Below are 18,516 nucleotides of genomic sequence, written 5' to 3'. Positions count from 1 at the left end.
CCACCCTACGAAAGTAGGTGGTGTTTTGATAATTCCTGAACCACGGGTAGTTTTTTAAGAACACGTGGTTCTTAAAAACCCAACACCCCAAGAGTAAAACAAAAATAGGAGTGTCAATATAAAAAATATGAGCTCCCTTTAAAATTTTAAATAAAAAGATGCTATTTGATCGGAGCCGTACATTTTGAGGCGCGTTGAAGTGGGCCCTCTTTGGTAAATCATCGAATTCGTCCAACCCTTTTCAAACGTAAGGAGAATCTAACGTGCTAACGGCTACAAAATTTCAAATTTCGTAGCCGTTAAAACAGAGCTAAAAAGGAATTTAACCCCTCATTGCTCTTCATTTTCACATCAAATGCAAAGGATCCAAGAAAAGGAACAAAAACCCAAGAAAAGGAAAACAAATAAGCTACCATTCTTTCCCCAGATTCTTCAAAATAATTTGGGCTTCCATCTACATCTACTTTTCTCACCAGGTATACAAAGATACCCAGAATAACCCATCTCGTTTTTGTCCTTCTTTTTTCATTTCTTTCTTTTAATGATTTTTCAAAAGGGTTTCAAATGTTTTGGTCTTTTTTAAGTTTTCATTTTTGATAAAAGGCTCAGTCTAGGGTTTGATTCTAGGGTTTCAATCTTTTCATGTCATCATTCTTTTCCCCTTTTTAGGTTTAATTTTCTTTGAAAAGGGTTTCAAAATTTTTGGTCTTTTCACATTTAGGGTTTGGAATTAAGGGTTTCAATCTTTTCCTGTAATGTTCTCTGTGTGTTCATTCTTTTCCCCTTTTTAGGATTTCAAAAACCCTAAGAATCTGTCGGGTTCCGGTGATCATGGCTTTTACTCCGGATTCACAAAGAAAACATGGATTGATGGCATCATCATCGCTGTCTCCATTTACGATCTCTCGATCTGAAAGGAGGCGAACGGATCCCAGATGGGTGGACGGAAACTCGAACAGGAATGATAGAGATAGAGAGGCTAATGTTCAAGTCCTACTAAGATGCAGGTAATCTTTCTTATATCTTATTCTTGTTTGATTATTAAGATTCTTAACTATTTTCTTCATAATTTTTTTTGTGTTTTTTTTTTATGGTGGAGACTCTCAGTAGTGATCTTACTCTCAGTAGGTCCTTCAACCAGATTTTATTAAGGAAGAAAAAATGTTATGCATATGAAATGTTTCTCTATGTAAAGAAAACCCCCCAAAATTTATTAGGAAATTGGTATTCAAATGAAAATATTTGGGTAGATTGACTTAAATCAAATCAAATTAGAAAATGTATTGACAATCATATCCAAAATTAAGATAGATGGATAGTCATACCTGTTAAGGCCCTTCAACCAAAATGAAAAATATTTGGTTCACATCAAAATTAAAATACCTGTTAAAGGCCCTTCGACAAAATATCTGGTTCACATCAAAATTAGAATATTTGATGTTTTTGAATTGCTCTTGAAGTACAGGAATGTTTCTATCATCAACCTGTCTCTGTTCCTCTCTTTGGAATTTGGGAACCGATTATAAGTCCAAAACTAATTATATGACTAAATAATTACGTTTAAATTTGAGTTCAGAAGTCAGTTTTCGACTCACAATCAGTTCTCGAAATCCAAAACAATCAAGATCTTTCTAAAAACAAAAGTTGTTTTGGATTTTTGATAACCGATTATAAGTCCAAAACTAATTATTGGACTCAAAATTACGTTTAATTTTGTGTTCAGAAATCAGTTTTCGACTCAAATCGGTTCTCAAAATCCAATGGTTTTCTTTCATTCTAGGGTAGAGAACTGGTTATGTTAGCCTTTCTTCAGTCCCTTAACCAACAGTATATAATATACATCAACACTGTGTCAAATATAGTCATGATCATTTTGTTATAGAAAGGCGGGGGATGATCAGCTGATTGAGAATTCTTGTAATATGTTACAGGCCATTAACTGATGAAGAGCAAAGGCTGAATGTTGCAAAGGTGATATCATGTAACGAACAGAAAAGAGAAGTCACAGTTTTGCAAAGTATAGCTAATAAGCAAGTAGATAGGGCCTTCACCTTTGATAAGGTATGCCACTTCACCTTTGACTAATGTTTTATGGTGGCTTTTCTTGTTTAGAAAGGAGGATTTGTATTCCATCTTGTCCATCATGTGGAATTGTTTTGTAACTTTGTTTCAAATATTTGGCAGGTCTTTGGGCCCAAAGCGCAACAAAGATCAATATATGATGCCATTACACCCATTGTTAATGAAGTCCTTGAAGGTTTCAACTGTACTGTCTTTGCATATGGGCAGACTGGTACAGGTAAAACATACACGATGGAGGGAGGGATGAAAAATAAGGTATAGAAAAATGGTGCTTTTGAAATAGTTATCTTATTTATAGTTGTAATGCAATATTTACACCCAGTTTCAAATTTTCAATAAAATTTATTTCGGTCATTTCAGGGTGGAGAATTGCCCATTGATGCTGGTGTAATTCCAAGAGCGGTCCGCCAAATCTTTGATACGCTAGAAGCACAAAAGGCTGATTATAGTATGAAAGTAACCTTCTTGGAAATTTACAATGAAGAAATAACTGATCTTTTAGCTCCTGAAGACTCAAATAGGTCTGTGGAGGAAAAACAAAGAAAATCAATCTCCCTCATGGAGGACGGAAAGGGCGGTGTGTTTGTAAGAGGTCTTGAAGAAGAGGTTGTTTATAGTGCAAATGAAATTTATCATCTTTTGGAACGAGGATCTGCCAAAAGACGGACTGCTGATACATTATTAAACAAGCAGAGCAGGTAATATTTGTTCATAGGTAATTTTGTCCAATCCCGAAATTCAGACGAACATATCACCACTAAATGAATTATGTTTTGTTCTGATGCAGCCGAGCTCATTCTATCTTTTCTATAACCATACACGTAAAAGAAGCAACAATAGGAGATGAGGGGCTCATTAAATGTGGCAAGCTTAATCTTGTCGACTTGGCAGGATCAGAGAATATTTCTCGATCAGGCTCTCGAGAGGTATGTCTATTACCATCTAAAAATTTCCTGATTTACATAGAAAAATTTGTTATAATAATATTATTTTACTATTTCTTGAGTTCTCCAAAAAAATTATAAAACTGTTAACTGTTCCATGAAAACATAATTTCGTTTTATAAAACTGTTAACTGTTCCATGAAAACATAATTTCGTTGCTTGATTAAACAATACAAAAAGTAAAGTATAATCTCCCTTCTATAAGTAACCAAACCATCAAAGAATCTTTTGGTGAATAGTAAAGATTGTGTAATTATCTGCTCTCCTATTGGTGCAGAATTTTAACCCAAACAACTAATTTGGAAAAAAGATTGTAGTCGCAACTTCAAAAGGTCTAATCATTTGAATGCTTTAAAATTACATTTTGTGGGATAGTCATTACTTGAAGATCCATAGTCGCAACTTCAAAAATTCCCAAAAAGGGGATAACTGCAGAATGTATACTTTGAAAAACTTTGCCTCTTTCCATATGAAGAAGAAATAGGAAACATGTTGGCAAAATAAATATCTAGTGCGGGATAAGTGTTTCCTTGTATCCATCTATATAGACAAACAACATAACACAATTCCAGACTTTGTGAAAATGTTGAAATGTAACCCTAAAGATTTGACCCACGGTATTATGACATAACCAAATGGAATTGCAGGGTCGGGCAAGGGAAGCAGGAGAGATAAACAAGAGCTTACTCACTCTTGGGCGTGTCATAACAGCACTTGTGGAACATTCTTCTCATATACCTTACAGGTTCGATTGTAGTTTTTTTTAAACCATTCATCAAAGTTCTTCATAAGATGCCTAATTTTTCTTCCATGTTGCGAAATTCGAGCAGGGATAGTAAGTTGACAAGATTATTGAGAGACTCTTTGGGTGGAAAAACAAAAACTTGTATCATAGCAACAGTGTCTCCCTCTATTCACTGTTTAGAAGAAACTCTAAGCACACTAGATTATGCATACCGTGCTAAGAATATCAGAAACAAACCAGAGGTTTGATGATTCTTTTGCCTCATTGCAAGTTATCTGAGACTGCGTTTACTTTATTTTTGCTGAAAAATTCAGTCCTTCCTTCACAGGCAAACCAAAAAATGTCCAAGTCTGTGCTGCTTAAGGATCTGTACCAAGAAATTGAAAGAATGAAACAAGGTTTGATTGACCTTTTTTGAGTTCATCCTCACAAATTCTGATTTGGGAAAAACATCCCAAACTTATAATTCCCATCTCCAATTAAACTTCAAACAGATGTGCGAGCAGCAAGGGAAAAGAATGGTGTTTACATTCCACATGAAAGGTTTGTCCAGGATGAAGCTGAGAAAAAGGTTAGTTGTCATCAAATTTCCACTTTCTGGTAGCGCATGCATAGTCAAATATTGTCTCTATTTTAATTTTGTCTTGGTTTAGAGAAAACTTTTATTATATCACGCAGGCAATGAGTGAGAAGATAGAGCACTTGGAATTAGATCTGGACCTAAGGGGAAAGGTAAGGCCTCTAGTTTGTGTTGAAGTCTAAACTATTAAATAACACCAACTCTAACAACAGCCTAAGCTTTTGGATTAATTGGTTGTTTCACAGTTTGATCTCCACCTTTTAAGCATTCAAAATATGCATATGAATGTACTGAATTGTACTTGTTAGCAGCAACTTGATACAGTTCAAGAACTATATAATACCGAGCAAGAACGAAATCTTGATTTGGAAAGTGATCTTAAAGAATGCAAGGTAAATGAATTTGTGGGGTTTTGGTGGTGCATTTTTTACATTTATTTGGCACTCAAAATTGGTTTTACTCTTGGAAAACCTTATTGCAGCTTAATCTGGAGAACATTAGTACGGCCTTGCAAAATCTTCAAGAGAGCCACAGGATAACCAACTTGATGTTGAAGGAGAAGGAATTCATTATCGCAAACCTGCTACACTCGGGTAAGTGAAGTAAGATAATGATATCAAATCAGTTTCACTCTGTCACAAATATCTCTGATATTTTCAAAATATTGCAACATTTTTATAAAACGACAAAATACCGAAAGAATCCTGATAATTTAAAAATATAGCAAAAATATCACGATATTTTTATCAAAATTTTTACGATATTTTTATTTTATATTTTTCTTAAATTTTATATATTTATATATTTTTAAATAGTTTTATTTTATCATTTTTCCCAAAAAAAATTTAATCTATCCCGAGATTTTCCCTTGCCAAGAAATTCCCAAGAACGATATTTGTGACATATGTTTCGCTATACACTGAGGGAACTATTGATTTATCCTCCAATGTGTATGAACTTTTTTTAACATGCAAATAGAGAATTCTCTACTTGAGCGAGCAATGGAGCTGCGTAATAATTTACAAACTGCGACGGATGATACGACTGCACTTTTTGCCAAAATAGGTATTTATATTGCTCTCCTATTTAACTTTAGGAATAACTACTTCAAATTCTATACTTAGTTAATTTGAATGTGGATAAAGAATGTTGTACTTTCTACAGATCGTAAAAACAAGGTTGAAACAGAGAATCGGGGGTTGGTTCTTACATTTGGGTCTCAGCTTGATATGAGCTTAAAAAGCTTACACGAGGCAGTCGTGGGATCGGTTTCTCAACAGCACCAACAGCTAAAATGCATGGAAGAGCATGCCTCTTCATTCGTAGCGAGTAAATGTGAGGTAATAGGAGAAATCATAATCTCTAAGCAAAATTAAAAGGTCTCTAAGATTCTTTGATATTCATTGGTTCACTCATTATTTGCAGGCAACCCAAAACTTGAAACTAAGGATTGAAAAAGTAAAAGATTCATATAATTCAGGAGTCAAGGCCATGAAGGAGCTGGCTAGTGTACTAGAGAAGAAAGCTTCATCAAACCTGGAGCAGCTGCAATTGACCATATCCACTCAAAAACTGGCTGTTGACAATGTGTGAATTGAACAATCTATGATCTTTGTAACTTAGCATTTTGTCACTGTTAGAAACATGAGGTTTTCAATAATTTTTTGCTATTTTGCAGTTTTTGGTCACTGCAGTTTCAGAGGCTGAGCAGGTTCTTCACGATATCCAGAGCTCACTTGCTGAGCAAAAACAGTTGTTGGATTTCTCGGCTCAACATCAAGAACAGGTATATTTACAATTCACAAGGACTTGAGTTTGTCATGGGGTTTACCTATTTTTTTCGTGGTTTGTTTAGTCACCCAACAATAAGTCATTTAAAATATTTCTAATCGTAATACTTTCTTGTGGGTAATTCTAGGGGCTCCAAAGGACTCTTGAATCAACACAAGCGATTTCCAAGGCAACAATCGACTTCTTCAATGACCTTTACAGCCGCGCTTCTAAACTTATGATGAACATTGAAGAAAATCATACAGAAAAATCCCGCCAGTTAGCAGATTTTGAGAAGACATTTCAGGTTAACAAATAGTTTCGATGTGATAATAACAGCATGATCTACAATGGGACATCACAGAGCTGATAAATTATGTTCCTTAATACAGGAAGTATCTGCTAAAGAGGAGAAACTGGCCCTTAAAAGGATTGCTGAGATCTTAACTACTTTTACAGCTCAAAAAACAAATATGGTGAGTTTTTATCCATTCAATCCACTGTATTTATAATTTTTAGGGTGAGTATTTATAATTTTTTTTCAGGACCATTTAAGTAACAAATATGCATATGTTGTCCCTTCTCTGTTTATTGTGAACAGGTCTCAGAAGCCTTGAAAAATGTAAACAGCCATAGTATTGAAGAGAAGAAAATGTTACAACAAGAATTGTCTGACATGCAACAGGTTTCTAACACTGCTAAAAAAGATTGGAATGCATATATAGAGAAGGTAGAAAGCCAGTTTCAGGAAGATTCATTCTCAGCATCTGACATCAGGGCCAATATGCAAAACATTCTTCAAGATTGGTAATATTATATTTTGTCAAAACACACAAGTATAATAAATTTTTATATCTCTGTATTTCATATTTTCAATAGAGGAATGATAGAATGAAGGGCGCCCTTGCAAAAATCAGCTACAAGGGTGCTCCTATTGTGGTTGGTTTCAACAAAGCACATTTATGATGGCACAGAAAAATACAGCAACGGTTTTGCCACGAATGCTCTTTGCTGAAACAAACCAATAGGAGCGCCCTTGTGATTTTTCCAAGGGCGCCCTCCTGTGTTCACCCAACAGTTAGTTATTTAAACCAATATGAGCTCTGCTGGAGGGAAATGTTTTTGCTAGATGACTGTTTATGTTCCTGATATGCAGCTCAAAGAAAGTAGGTTTCTCCATGCAACACTGGGAGAACACTCAGCTATCCTTAGATCATCTCAATACAGGCAGCGCTGCAGAAATTGAATGTATTGTAGAGTAAGTACTTTATGTTTGTTTGATTACTTAGAAGTCTTACCATACCATCTTTCTTTTTAGTTCGCTCATATGTTTCATTTGGCAGAGAAAAGATTCGTGAGAATCATGCCGCATTTGGAGATTTTGTGTCCATATCTGCCTCTATTGATGTGGAATTTGATGCTGGAACCTGTGATCTTCTGACTGCTGTTAATGGTAATTTTACTGTTAATGGTTATTTTATCTCCTTATCACTTTTATTTCAGTTACATCTTCATGGTAGAAGTGCGCTTTTCATACTGAATGGTTCATAATTGCAGATTCACTATCGCTAGACCACGAAGCTAAGAAGGAAATACATTCTCTGTCAACCATGTGTTTAGATCAGCTCAAAGTAATACAAGAGAACCACACGAAAGGCATAACAGATATGAGAAACCAGGCTGTACAGTGCCTCAACAAGGAGTACATGGTATGCTTCTGAAACACCAATGCTTCTTGGGATTTTCTTCTTTTTTTCTTTTAATTTTTGACATTAAAACTACTGGAAAATTTCCCAATTAATTATGATGTTCAAAATATTTTATAAATGGCTCAACAACCATCTCAGGATTTTTACTTTTTAACAATGGCACTGATAAATAAATTCACACCTGACATTTTGAAATGCAGCAATATAACATAATGTGATTAAGGGAAGTTGTTTATTTTATTCTTGTTTCATTGGTAGTCATTTGTCAGACAATTAGATGTTAGACCCCAATTTTCTTAAATTTGATGATGTTCAAAATGATGTTCTAATTAATAATGATGTTAGCAAACTTTTATAAATGGCTCAACACAGGATTAAAAATGATGTTAGCTAACTTTTCTTAAATTTGATGACTAAAGATGTTACTTTAGTCATTTGACAAACTTTCCTAATTAATAATGATGTTCAAAATATTGTACTTTTTAACAATGGAACCATAAACAGTTGACACTTGAAAGCTACCGCAAAATTTCCTAATTTCAAAATATTTTATAAATGGCTCAACAAACCAGCATAGGATTTTGCTTTTTAACAATGTCACAAAAAAAAAACAGTTGGCACTTGAAATTTGAAATTTGGTTATGCAAAGTTATCTTTTTAATCCTGTTCCATTGGTAGTCATTTCTCAGACTTAAGACATTACTCTCCAATTTTCTTAAATTTGAACCTACCTTTCACACTGTATTCCTGAAACCAGCAACATTTTTACTATTAAGTTAATATGGTAGTTGGGCTCTCCGTGTCTCCCAAGTCGATGCCAAGACATAGACCTCAATTTTCTGAAATTAGAATCTAACTTTCATTGTATTCCTAAAACTAGCTGCATTTTTTCTATTAAGTTAATATGCAAGGATCTTTGTGTGTCCAAGACAAAGTCAAGACCGAACCATTGCAAATATCCAATATAGCTTTAATAGAATTGTGCTAATACGAGATTATTTAATAAACAGGTCGATCGTCCAACTTGTACAACGCCCAGAAAACAAACAATTAAAGTGCCCACGTTGGAATCCGTTGAAGAATTAAGGACACCTTCCTTTGATGATCTGGTGGCAAAGATGAGATCACCCAACAGATCAAAAGGAGGAAATGCAGAATTCAAGCATCAGCAACAGATAGTGTTTCAATCCCCTCGAAGTCCTCTCATGTCCGTCAATTGACTAAATTTCTGGTGGCAAAGATAGATCCGCCCAAAAGATCAAAAGCAGAAAAGGCAGAAGTCAAGCAGCTTTTTATATCAATCAAAAGTAGACGAAGAAGGCAAAGGATACAAGGCAAACTAGTTGAAGCAATTCTGTATCTTGAATTGCTCACACTAATCAGTTTGATGGGGAGTCCATTGCAGCCAAGACCATGAAAAATGTGATGATGCAACTTGCTCATCAAGACCCGCTTCTTTTTAGAGGTCCATTATGGCTTCTCATTCTCATGGTTAGATTTTGTCCCCATTTCCATTATTCTCTTAAAGTTAGAATATATAATGAGACAGAAATATAAACTTTTGGCTAGTCTTTTTAAACCCATTGTAACAGAAGACAGAAATTATCATTCTTATTCTCATTGTTATCAGGAAAAAGAATTATGGGTTCTCAGTCTCATGATTTTGTGCCAATTTCCTTTACCCCTGAAGTTAGAATATACAATGAATACACTATAAAATCATGTCTGGATTTGATGCTTCCAGATTTCTCACATTCCTTGCAATTTTTACTACTGTTAAAGCTAGGAGTACATATATAATGTGACTTTAAAGTCTCGTTTCAATGCTTTCCCTCTGCCCTCCTCTTTTAAATAAGGTTTTTAGCCATATCTCATTTAATTTGCTTTGGGTCGGAATCCAAAATTTCGAACTTACAAGCATGGTTTTAAATTTCGACCGAAATCCAAAATTTTGGCCGGAATTTCGGAATTTCGGTTCGAAATTTTGAGAAAATGGCATTTTTTTAAAAAATAAATAAATGTTACAAAATTTCGGCCCCAAATTTCGAAGCTTAATACTAAATTTCGGACCAAAATTTCAGATTTCAGTGGGGTCCGAAATAGGTCCCGAAACCGAAATTTAAAACCCTTGCTTACAAGGTGTTTTTTCTCCTCAAACCGTTGTGCTTTCTTAGAATTTTCCATTTGCCGAGGAACGAATTCTACATGGTACTGTACTACACACCATATCACAGGTGTATGGTGGGAGCTGTAAGGCTCAAAAATGGAAAAATGGGTGGGATCACCATAGTGAAGGACTACAACATTTAAATGAACCGCCTAACCTTCGGTAGATGTCCCCATACCAGATTAGCTATTATTATTGTTCTCAACTATCATTTAAATGAACCGTTTGGTTTAAGTTACCTAACCTTCTGTCGATGTCCCATACCAGATTAGCCATTATTATTGTTCTCAACAATCAACTGGATTCTTGTAACAAACAACACATTCCTTGCAAGTCTAACTATCTAGTTTATCCATCTAATTTAGACCTCTCTAGAAACCACTTGCACTCCAAGTTAGCTGTTATTGTTCCCCACCTCAGCTCCCTGTAACAATCATATCCCTAGCAAATCTAGAGAGAGAGAAAGAAGACAAATCACTGTGAAACATCATTTTTATTAGGGATTTGCTAGCATCCATCGCAGAAGACATTTCGTGGATGGTCTGTTGCATGTGAGAGCAGCCACCTCGTGAATGTAAGACAAAATCTGATGAAAAGTGAGCCTGTGTGGCAGCTCTCACATGCAACAGCCCATCCGCGAAATGCCTTCTGCGATGGAAGCTAGCAAATCCCTTTTTATTATTCATATAGTAAGGAACCTTACATTTCTCATCCTGGAACTTTATCACCTTCCCTCATCCTTAGATGGGTTCCACCTAATAATGTCCGATGCTAAGTCACGATGCGATAAAACATTGCCACCATTACTCCCACTAAAGTGTGTACTCATGCATTTTACAAACTTTAAATAAATATATGTGTACTTATAAATAATGTTTGTTGGGAATTTATCATACACTAAGGGGCCGTTTGGATACACGGATTTAGAATCCAGGTTTTAGTTTGAAAACAGTGTAAAAGAGGGTTCACAATCAAGCTGTTGTATACAGTCCTGACAGCGTTTCTTGGATTTTAAGTAAGAAATCCAGGTTTTAGAAATCTCTCCCGCATCCTGAGATTTCTAAAACCTGCAAACATGGAATGATCTGCTACTCTCTCGTTGATGGAAAGAAGGATGAGAAATAAGAAAATGACGGCTGGTCCGCTTCTAAAACCTGCAAACACGGATTTAGAAGTCGTCTTTCATTTACAATTTTGAAGAAATCCCGGATTCTAAAATCTGCGTATCCAAACGGCCCTAACAATTATTTGGACGTCCGTCACTGCCATCCGATCAAGTGCAGATGGCATCGCGATCATATATCTCTCACTTGGGAATATCATGTCCAAGATGTAACAATCAATCACCTCTCAAACCCATAGGCTTCACATGTCTTTTGAAATCAATCACCTCTCAACTCGCTCTGAATTCAGCTTTCATAGTAAACTTAGCAATATAACCTAGGTATGAGCAAGATGAAAGCAGATGTAGATAGTCTATCATCAAGGTCTAGCTAAGTCATTATTAAAATACTCTTTAAAGTAAAGAGGGTTTGATAGACAAGCTGGGATTGAACCTCCTACTTCCAAGTCGCCTTGATCTAGGGGTGCAACTCAAGTCGGGTTGGATCAGGTTGAGGCCAACTCCAGCCCAACCGAGATAGCATTCCTTCAACCCTAACCTGACTGAACCCGAGCCTCGGGTCGAGGATGGTCAAGCACGGAGTGTTGGATACGGTAAACCCCCAAAATTTAGAAACGGGGACACTATTAAAAGAGAAAGTGTATGTAATCATAACTTGTCAATATGGATTCATGTGTCGATTTTCAACATGGATATGAGTTGTCTGAAATGGCAACATCTAAAAATCTAGAAACTTGACACATACGTACACATAAAATCATTGATTATTACACAAATACGTGTCCAACCACATTAACTCTAACACTCCTCATAACAAATACGTTTAAAAGTCTCCAAAGGAGTGTCGGACACGTATGTGTCGGCTAAATCATAGGTTAAAACATTGACACCATTACTCCCACTAAAGTGTGTACTCATGCATTTTACAAACTTTAAATAAATATATGAGTACTTATAAATAAATTATTGTTGGGAATTTATCATACACTAACAATTATTTGGACATCCTTCGCGGCCATCTGATCAAATCCATATGTCTAACTTGGGAATTTCATGTCCAAGCTGTAATAATCGATCACCTATCAAACCCACAGGCTTCACAAGTCTTTTAAAATCAATCACCTCTCAACTCGGTCTGAATTCAGCTTTCATTGTAAACTTAGCAATATAACCTAGGTATTAGCAAGATGAAAGCAGATGCAGTCTTGCTAAGTCATTATTAAAATACCCTCTAAAGTAAAGAAGGTTTAGTAGGCAATCTGGGATTGAACCTCCGACTTCCAAGTTGAAGAAAAACGCCTTGATCTAACTCAGGTTGGGTTGGATCAGGTTGAGGCCAACTATAGCCCAACCCGAGATAGCATTCCTTCAACCCTAACCCGACCGTACCCGAGCCTTAGGTCAATGATGGTCAACCCTAACCCAACCTTGGTTTTGTTTTTCAAATCGGATTGGGTGGAGTCGGGTTGGGTCCGAGTTAACCTAGCGCCATATAAAAGAAAAAACAATACCCTAAGAAATCACAATAAAATTAGAGAATGGAGATCGGGTTCCCCAAAGCTTCAACCCTAATCCAACCTGAAATTAAATCGGGTCCAACCCTAACCCAACCCAATCCAACCCGAGCTAAAATCGGGTTGAACCTGTCGGGTTTGTGTTGAGCTCGACCCAAGTTGCACCCCGACCTTGATCAATGAGCTAGATGCTCAATCCCATATCGTCCCATCTTTTTGAAATAGTTCATGTTTTGCTGTGGATTTGCGAGACATGTCTAAAATGGGTGGCACATACCAAATAAGGAGGGCTGGAAATAGGATCCCATCCACAACAGTGGTCTCGCTGTGTGCGTCAATGCACGTGCGGACATGTGCCTTGGAAACGGTGTCTCTTTTTAGGACTTTCTTCGCCGATTATTTAGACTACCGACGTTTGACAAAGACGCCATTATGTTGACTAAGGGCGATGATTTTTCCACCCCCACTGTATGATAATGCGCCCCCCTTTTAGCATGATTTCAGGTTACAAGTGGGGCGTATTATCGTAGAAGGGGCGAAAAGATCAGATCACTTTTGACTAATTGTTTCTAACCACTCACAGAGCAATTCCCTCGTTTCTCTTCTATAAACCTTTCAAAATCAATTAAAAACTAAACGCTGAGATTTTTCATATCAGAGGAAAAGGACAAACGCTAAGGGCGTTATCTATCAAAAACAGCCCCCCAAGTGCTGCAACTGAATATAAAAGATTACAAAATCTATTTGTTTATAAACTAAAAACTAAATTAAGTCAGCTGGATTGACGTTTGACATGGTCAAATACCACTCGATGAAAATTCTAGAAAGAAAAGGGTACCTGGTTTTACAAAATTGCCTCTGCTTTTGTAAACAATGTTGCATCGCTTCAAGGGCACTCCCGGTCTTTTTCCTGTATCGTAAACCCCGATATCATTCTGCGTACCGTGATGTAGACAGAATCGGCCCTATATTCGTCCGAAAAAAGAGGCCCGAATTCTCGCTGCCCTTTGTTCTGAAAAATAAAAAAAGAAAGAAGAAATGATATATTAACCCCCTTTTCTTCCCTGGACCACCCCCTATGATCATATCAAATCCTTGTATTTTTTAATTATTTTCACAGAAAGGATCATGGGTTATTTTGTTTGCACGCTGTTGTCCTCCGTATCCTTGATTTGAATTCCATCTCTGTTCACACTAACCTTTTTTCAGCCCCTATATAAATGCCATTCCTGCACTCTCTCTGTTTCAAATAACTCTTCGTCAGTAACACATTGAACAACCTTACATTTTCTTTCTCTTTCCGATCTCTAACCGGTAAGTATTAGTCATCCAAAGCTTGTTTAAGTCTGATTTTCAAATCAGGCGAGGATTTTTCCTTGGTGGTATTTTTTTTCTTCTGTTTCTCTTGCTTTTTTTTGTAACATTTTACTGAGTTTTACCCATTTTTATTCAGTGTAATGGCGGTTAGTTCCAGAGGAAAAACAGAGCTTCTTGTAGGAAAGAAATGGAAAGATAGGGAGACTAGTCCTGAAAGGACTAAAGTGTGGGTAGAACCAAAACTCAAGGTGGAGAAAAAAGTTCCAGTCGTTTACTACCTCTGCAAGAATGGAAATCTCGAACATCCTCATTTCATAGAAGTTCGTCTCTCAAGTGAAGGACTATATCTCAGAGGTATAAATAAAAAAAAATTTGGATGAAATTTGTTTGTGCTTTTGTTGTTGGTATGTTGTTTGATCTTTAAAAATCTCTATGTTTCTCAGATGTAATCAATCGTCTTAACTTTCTAAGAGGGAAAGGAATGGCAAGCATGTATTCTTGGTCTTCCAAGAGGTATGTTAACACTAGTTCTGATATTTTCTTGCTTAATCATTCTTCTGTTTTTTCTTTTTCTAGATGTAAATCAGAAAGAAATTTCTTGATACAGGAGCTATAAAAATGGATTTGTGTGGCACGATTTATCGGAGAATGATTTTATCTATCCAGTTCATGGTCATGAATACATTCTAAAAGGATCCGAGCTTCTTCAACCTGATTCAAACTCCAGATCTGAAGAAATAGTCTCATCTTTCAATTCTGAGAAGCCTTCAGAAGATCAGAAATCAAGTGAAGAATCCGATTTTCCGATTATCCGAAGAAGAAATGTTTCTTGGAGTTCTCTAGATCTAAATGAATACAAGGTCTACAAAACAGAATCAATGACAGAAAACTCTGAAAGAGCTTTTAATGCATCTACTCAGACAGATGAAAAAAGGCGGAGAAGAAGAACAAATAGAGATGAAGAAGAAGAAGAGGCACAAATACCTTCTATTATTGAAGAAGTTGATGAAAATTCAAGAACTGAGCTTAGTAGAGAAGAGATCTCTCCTCCACCTTCTTCTTCCAGTCCAGAAACCCTAGAATCTCTGATTAAAGCAGATGGACGTGTTGTGAACTGCTCAATCAGTGCAGAGGAAGCTGAGATACGAGATCACACTGCTATTAATCATCAGAGTGGAAAGATTTCTAATGTTCTTATCCAGTTGATTTCTTGTGGATCTATGTCTGTTAAAGAAAACAAATTCTCATTGATTTCACATTATAGAGCGAGATTGCCAAGTGGAAGCTCGAATCAGGGGAAAGAGATTGAGTGTGTGATGGAAACCTCGAATAATTTTAAAGGAATTCAATTGGAAGATAAGGAGTATTTTAGTGGGAGTTTGATCGAGACTAAGAAGGGAAATGGAGTTATTGGAGAATTTTCTTCTTTGAAGAGGTCATCTTCTTACAATGCCGATCGGTAAGGATTTTCCTTTTTTTTTTTTTTTTTACCATGTTTTGAATTTTTAACCCTTCAAAATTCAAATTACTGAGGTGGCTTTCTTTGAATATTTGGAAATGAAGTACTGCTTTTCCTGATTTCGGTTTTTTACCTTTTTTTTTTTTTTTTTTTTGCTTTGGTTTCAGTTTCTATTTTAGGTAACTGTTTAGTCTCTGGTTTTCTACTAACTTATATGAAATTACGAGAATGCCCCTTAACTTTTCCAGGAAAAATAATCTCAAGACGCCAATTTTAAGGGCGGGGTGCTGAGATTCACGTCCCCCGTTTTGCCACAATACACCCATGAGTCCATGACCCATCTTTATTGGGAGAGGGTGTGCAGTACCAAAATAAATGGGGTGTAAATATCAAGCTTTGCTTAATGAAAGTCATGTGAAATTTAAAGACACCATTATGAACATTGCTCGAGGATTAGTACAAATTATTATTTTTTAATTTCGTATGGAAATGCTATTAAGACCTCCTCGTTTTGATAATGACACTACTTTATTAACCGAGTCTATTGCATTTGCTGATAGCCACATCAGATGAATTAAATGAATAAGATAAAATCTGAGCTTGTGTGTGGCTTCTTTCAAGTGCAGCAACCTAAGCGTGAAATGCCTTTTGGGTAAGGGTGCAACTTGGGTCAAGCTCAACCCGACGGGTTCGACCCGATTTTGGCTTGGGTTGAGTTGGCATTTCATTGGGTGGGGTCGGGTTAAGGTCGGAAAAGCAGGTTGGATTAGGGTTGAGGCCTTGGCAACCTGACTCGACCCGACCTCTGTCCTCTAATTTTTTTCTTGATTTTCTTTGGGTTATTGTATTTTTCTGTTTAGCCTTCACCTGAACCAACACGACTCAACCCAACAGGATTTCGGGTTTAAATGGGGTGGGTTTAGATTGGGAGATTTAGAAGCAGGTTGGGTCAGGGTTGACCATCTGCAACCTGAGGCTCGGGTTGCGTGGGTTGGCCTCATCCATATCCAACCCGACCCAAGTTGCACCCTTACTTCTGGGATGGTTAGTGCCGGGTAAATTTATAACAGCCTTTAAAAGCTGATTAGAGAAGTAATGAGCGGACTGCAATTATTTAAGCAAGAGAGTGCGGATATCAATTCTTGTTCTGTTTGTCCTTCTTATAAGACTACTTACCTCTTTTTTTCAACTTTTCACAAAAAGCAAGGAGCTTATAGAAAATCAAGTGAACTTTTTAGGTCTTCCTCGAAGTTTACAAAAGTAATTAATATTTATATATGTTACAATGGGTGGTAATTAATTGGTTTGGAAAATGTGATTGACATTTGATCAATCCTCCATTGTTTGACTAACAAGCAATCACTGTTAATCTCTCTTATTTGAAAATATTAAGTTTGATCCTTTTATTTACCAATCTTAGTTTCGCTTTCATTTATCTTTTTTCATTTCAGGAGCTCAAAGTCGAATTTAATGGAGAAAGAAAGAGATGTTGGCAGGGCAAAATGCATGCCAACAATGACAAAACTGATGGGGACAAAGAAAGAAGGGAGCTCCATCTCACGCAGCATTCATGGTAGTAAAAGAATCAATGACGAACCTATGAAATAAACCTTGTTTTGTTTTAAAGAAAATCTTGTTAGGAGAAAAAAAAAAAAGGAAAATGTTATCAGCACTACTGTATAATGATGAGGGCACTCCTCACTTTATTAAAAGTACGATATGACCCGCACCATAGGGTGATCCAAACCGTCCATTAGATGGGCCACAACCTAAATAGGTCGTGCCCTAAAAAATCATTTCCATAGGTTGGTCCTAACCCTCCGATCTATAGACGGTTAGGGTCAACCCTCTAACATGCAGATCGGAGAGTTAGGATCAACCTATGGAAATGATTTTTGGAGCACGACCTATTTAGGCTGTGGCTCATCTAATGGACAGTTTGGATCATCCTATGGTGCGGGCCATACCGACTTTTAATAAAGTGAGGAGTTCCCTCGTCAAAATACAGTAGTAGTGCTGATAACATTTCCCCAAAAAAAAACCTTCTTATTTATTTTTTTTGTCTTGTAAAAAATGGGTCGGTCGAAAAGAAGCTTTGGAGAAATATTAGGGGTTTTGAGGATGCCTTGAAGACTACGGCACGGTGTTGTACTAACGAGAGCATTTTTTTAAGTGCTTGTGTATATGGAATAGTATATCTTTTCTAGGTGGTAGGCCTATTTCAACTTTGATGACTTGTTTTATTGACTTCTAATCAGGGCTGCAGGGATTATTATAGTGCTCTCCCGCTTTCCAATTCCTAGTTTTAAATCTAGTTAGTGTCTTGGTTTCAATGACTAACATGGGAACTTGCACATAGAATATTGTCCCCAAGCATGAGGTGTGAGAATTGAGTGAGAAAAGGGGGAGGCAAGGGCGCGAGATATAAGATAAAATGAATGTAAAGTCGGTGGAGGACATTAATTTGTTTTAGGGTTTCGAACGTTTGGTTAGTTGTCATTGCTCGTGTCTAATCTAGTTGCGCAAAAGTTGAATTTTGTGTCTTGGTTAATGACGATTGCAATGTTCAATTCTTTTTTGTATCTTAGCCCTTCATAAATTTTAATGCAATGGATTAGGGTGTGGCAACTGAGCTTTAATACCAAATCGAAGAAAAAAGGGTGTGTGGGGGTGCAATTGTTATGTCCTTAGTAGGGGCACCTAGGTATGGGATTGGGTGGGACCAATGCTGGCATTGGACAGGTTTAAAGGACCTAGCCTAACGTGTTCCATCAGCTCTAAAGCTTTTGATGTACTGGTTAGGTACTTAAAAAGACATTTTTCTATGAAAGGTGTAGAACCGTCCAATAAGGAAAGGCCAAAGGACAATAGGCCGGATGAACCTCTTTATTGTACATGTCGCAATGGTCTATTCCGTATTATGATCTTTTTTCTCAACAATAAATGCATGCAGATCCGAGCGGGCCTCAAAATATCATATGTAAAGAGAAACATACAATGAGTGGAGCCAATCACATATGGCTCATATGGTCTTGGTCCCACCACGAATAGACATGTCCATGCATAAGATAAAAGTATTACAAAAATCAGTGTGTTCTCAAAAGAT

The 18,516-nt window shown here is 36.6% G+C and overlaps 2 protein-coding genes across 3 annotated transcripts; both read left to right on the top strand.

Moving 5' to 3' along the window:
• Positions 1-324: 324 nt before the first annotated feature.
• Positions 325-9,488, top strand: LOC143873054 (ATP binding microtubule motor family protein). The gene is made up of 24 exons (XM_077376782.1): positions 325-476; positions 792-1,007; positions 1,932-2,061; positions 2,185-2,337; positions 2,443-2,780; positions 2,870-3,008; positions 3,674-3,771; positions 3,857-4,013; positions 4,100-4,169; positions 4,266-4,342; positions 4,450-4,503; positions 4,663-4,743; positions 4,833-4,944; positions 5,330-5,416; positions 5,516-5,691; positions 5,777-5,938; positions 6,030-6,137; positions 6,270-6,428; positions 6,514-6,597; positions 6,723-6,928; positions 7,278-7,379; positions 7,465-7,574; positions 7,679-7,830; positions 8,841-9,488. The coding sequence occupies exons 2-24, from the start codon at positions 832-834 to the stop codon at positions 9,048-9,050; spliced, it is 3,141 nt and encodes a 1,046-aa protein (XP_077232897.1). The 5' UTR covers positions 325-476; positions 792-831; the 3' UTR covers positions 9,051-9,488.
• Positions 9,489-13,739: 4,251 nt separating this feature from the next.
• On the top strand, positions 13,740-17,685 carry LOC143884936 (UPSTREAM OF FLC protein (DUF966)). 2 transcript variants are annotated; one of them, XM_077388821.1, is made up of 5 exons: positions 13,740-13,948; positions 14,088-14,305; positions 14,395-14,464; positions 14,559-15,410; positions 15,659-16,842. In XM_077388821.1, the coding sequence occupies exons 2-5, from the start codon at positions 14,092-14,094 to the stop codon at positions 15,699-15,701; spliced, it is 1,179 nt and encodes a 392-aa protein (XP_077244936.1). In that variant the 5' UTR covers positions 13,740-13,948; positions 14,088-14,091; the 3' UTR covers positions 15,702-16,842. The 2 variants fall into 2 exon arrangements, with proteins under 2 accessions (XP_077244936.1, XP_077244928.1); XM_077388813.1 differs by lacking the exon at positions 15,659-16,842 and adding an exon at positions 16,862-17,685 and having other exon boundaries at positions 13,745-13,948.
• The last annotated feature ends 831 nt before the right edge of the window (positions 17,686-18,516 follow it).

The sequence above is a fragment of the Tasmannia lanceolata genome, unplaced genomic scaffold (genome assembly GCF_043159265.1).
Source record: "Tasmannia lanceolata isolate RefF3 unplaced genomic scaffold, GAP_Taslan_0.1 ptg000002l, whole genome shotgun sequence".
Classification (NCBI taxonomy): Eukaryota; Viridiplantae; Streptophyta; class Magnoliopsida; order Canellales; family Winteraceae; genus Tasmannia; species Tasmannia lanceolata.
This window is presented reverse-complemented; position numbering and strand designations above follow the sequence as displayed.

Bases quoted from the DNA above. Each gene is read 5' to 3' on its own strand.
- LOC143873054 (XM_077376782.1), top strand. From the start codon at position 832: ATGGCTTTTACTCCGGATTCACAAAGAAAACATGGATTGATGGCATCA. The intron at 4,014-4,099 runs GTTTGATGATTC...CTTCCTTCACAG, and splicing joins ATATCAGAAACAAACCAGAG to GCAAACCAAAAAATGTCCAA. The intron at 5,939-6,029 runs GTGTGAATTGAA...GCTATTTTGCAG, and splicing joins AAAAACTGGCTGTTGACAAT to TTTTTGGTCACTGCAGTTTC.
- LOC143884936 (XM_077388813.1), top strand. From the start codon at position 14,092: ATGGCGGTTAGTTCCAGAGGAAAAACAGAGCTTCTTGTAGGAAAGAAA. The intron at 14,306-14,394 runs GTATAAATAAAA...TATGTTTCTCAG, and splicing joins TGAAGGACTATATCTCAGAG to ATGTAATCAATCGTCTTAAC. The intron at 15,411-16,861 runs GTAAGGATTTTC...TTTTCATTTCAG, and splicing joins TCTTCTTACAATGCCGATCG to GAGCTCAAAGTCGAATTTAA.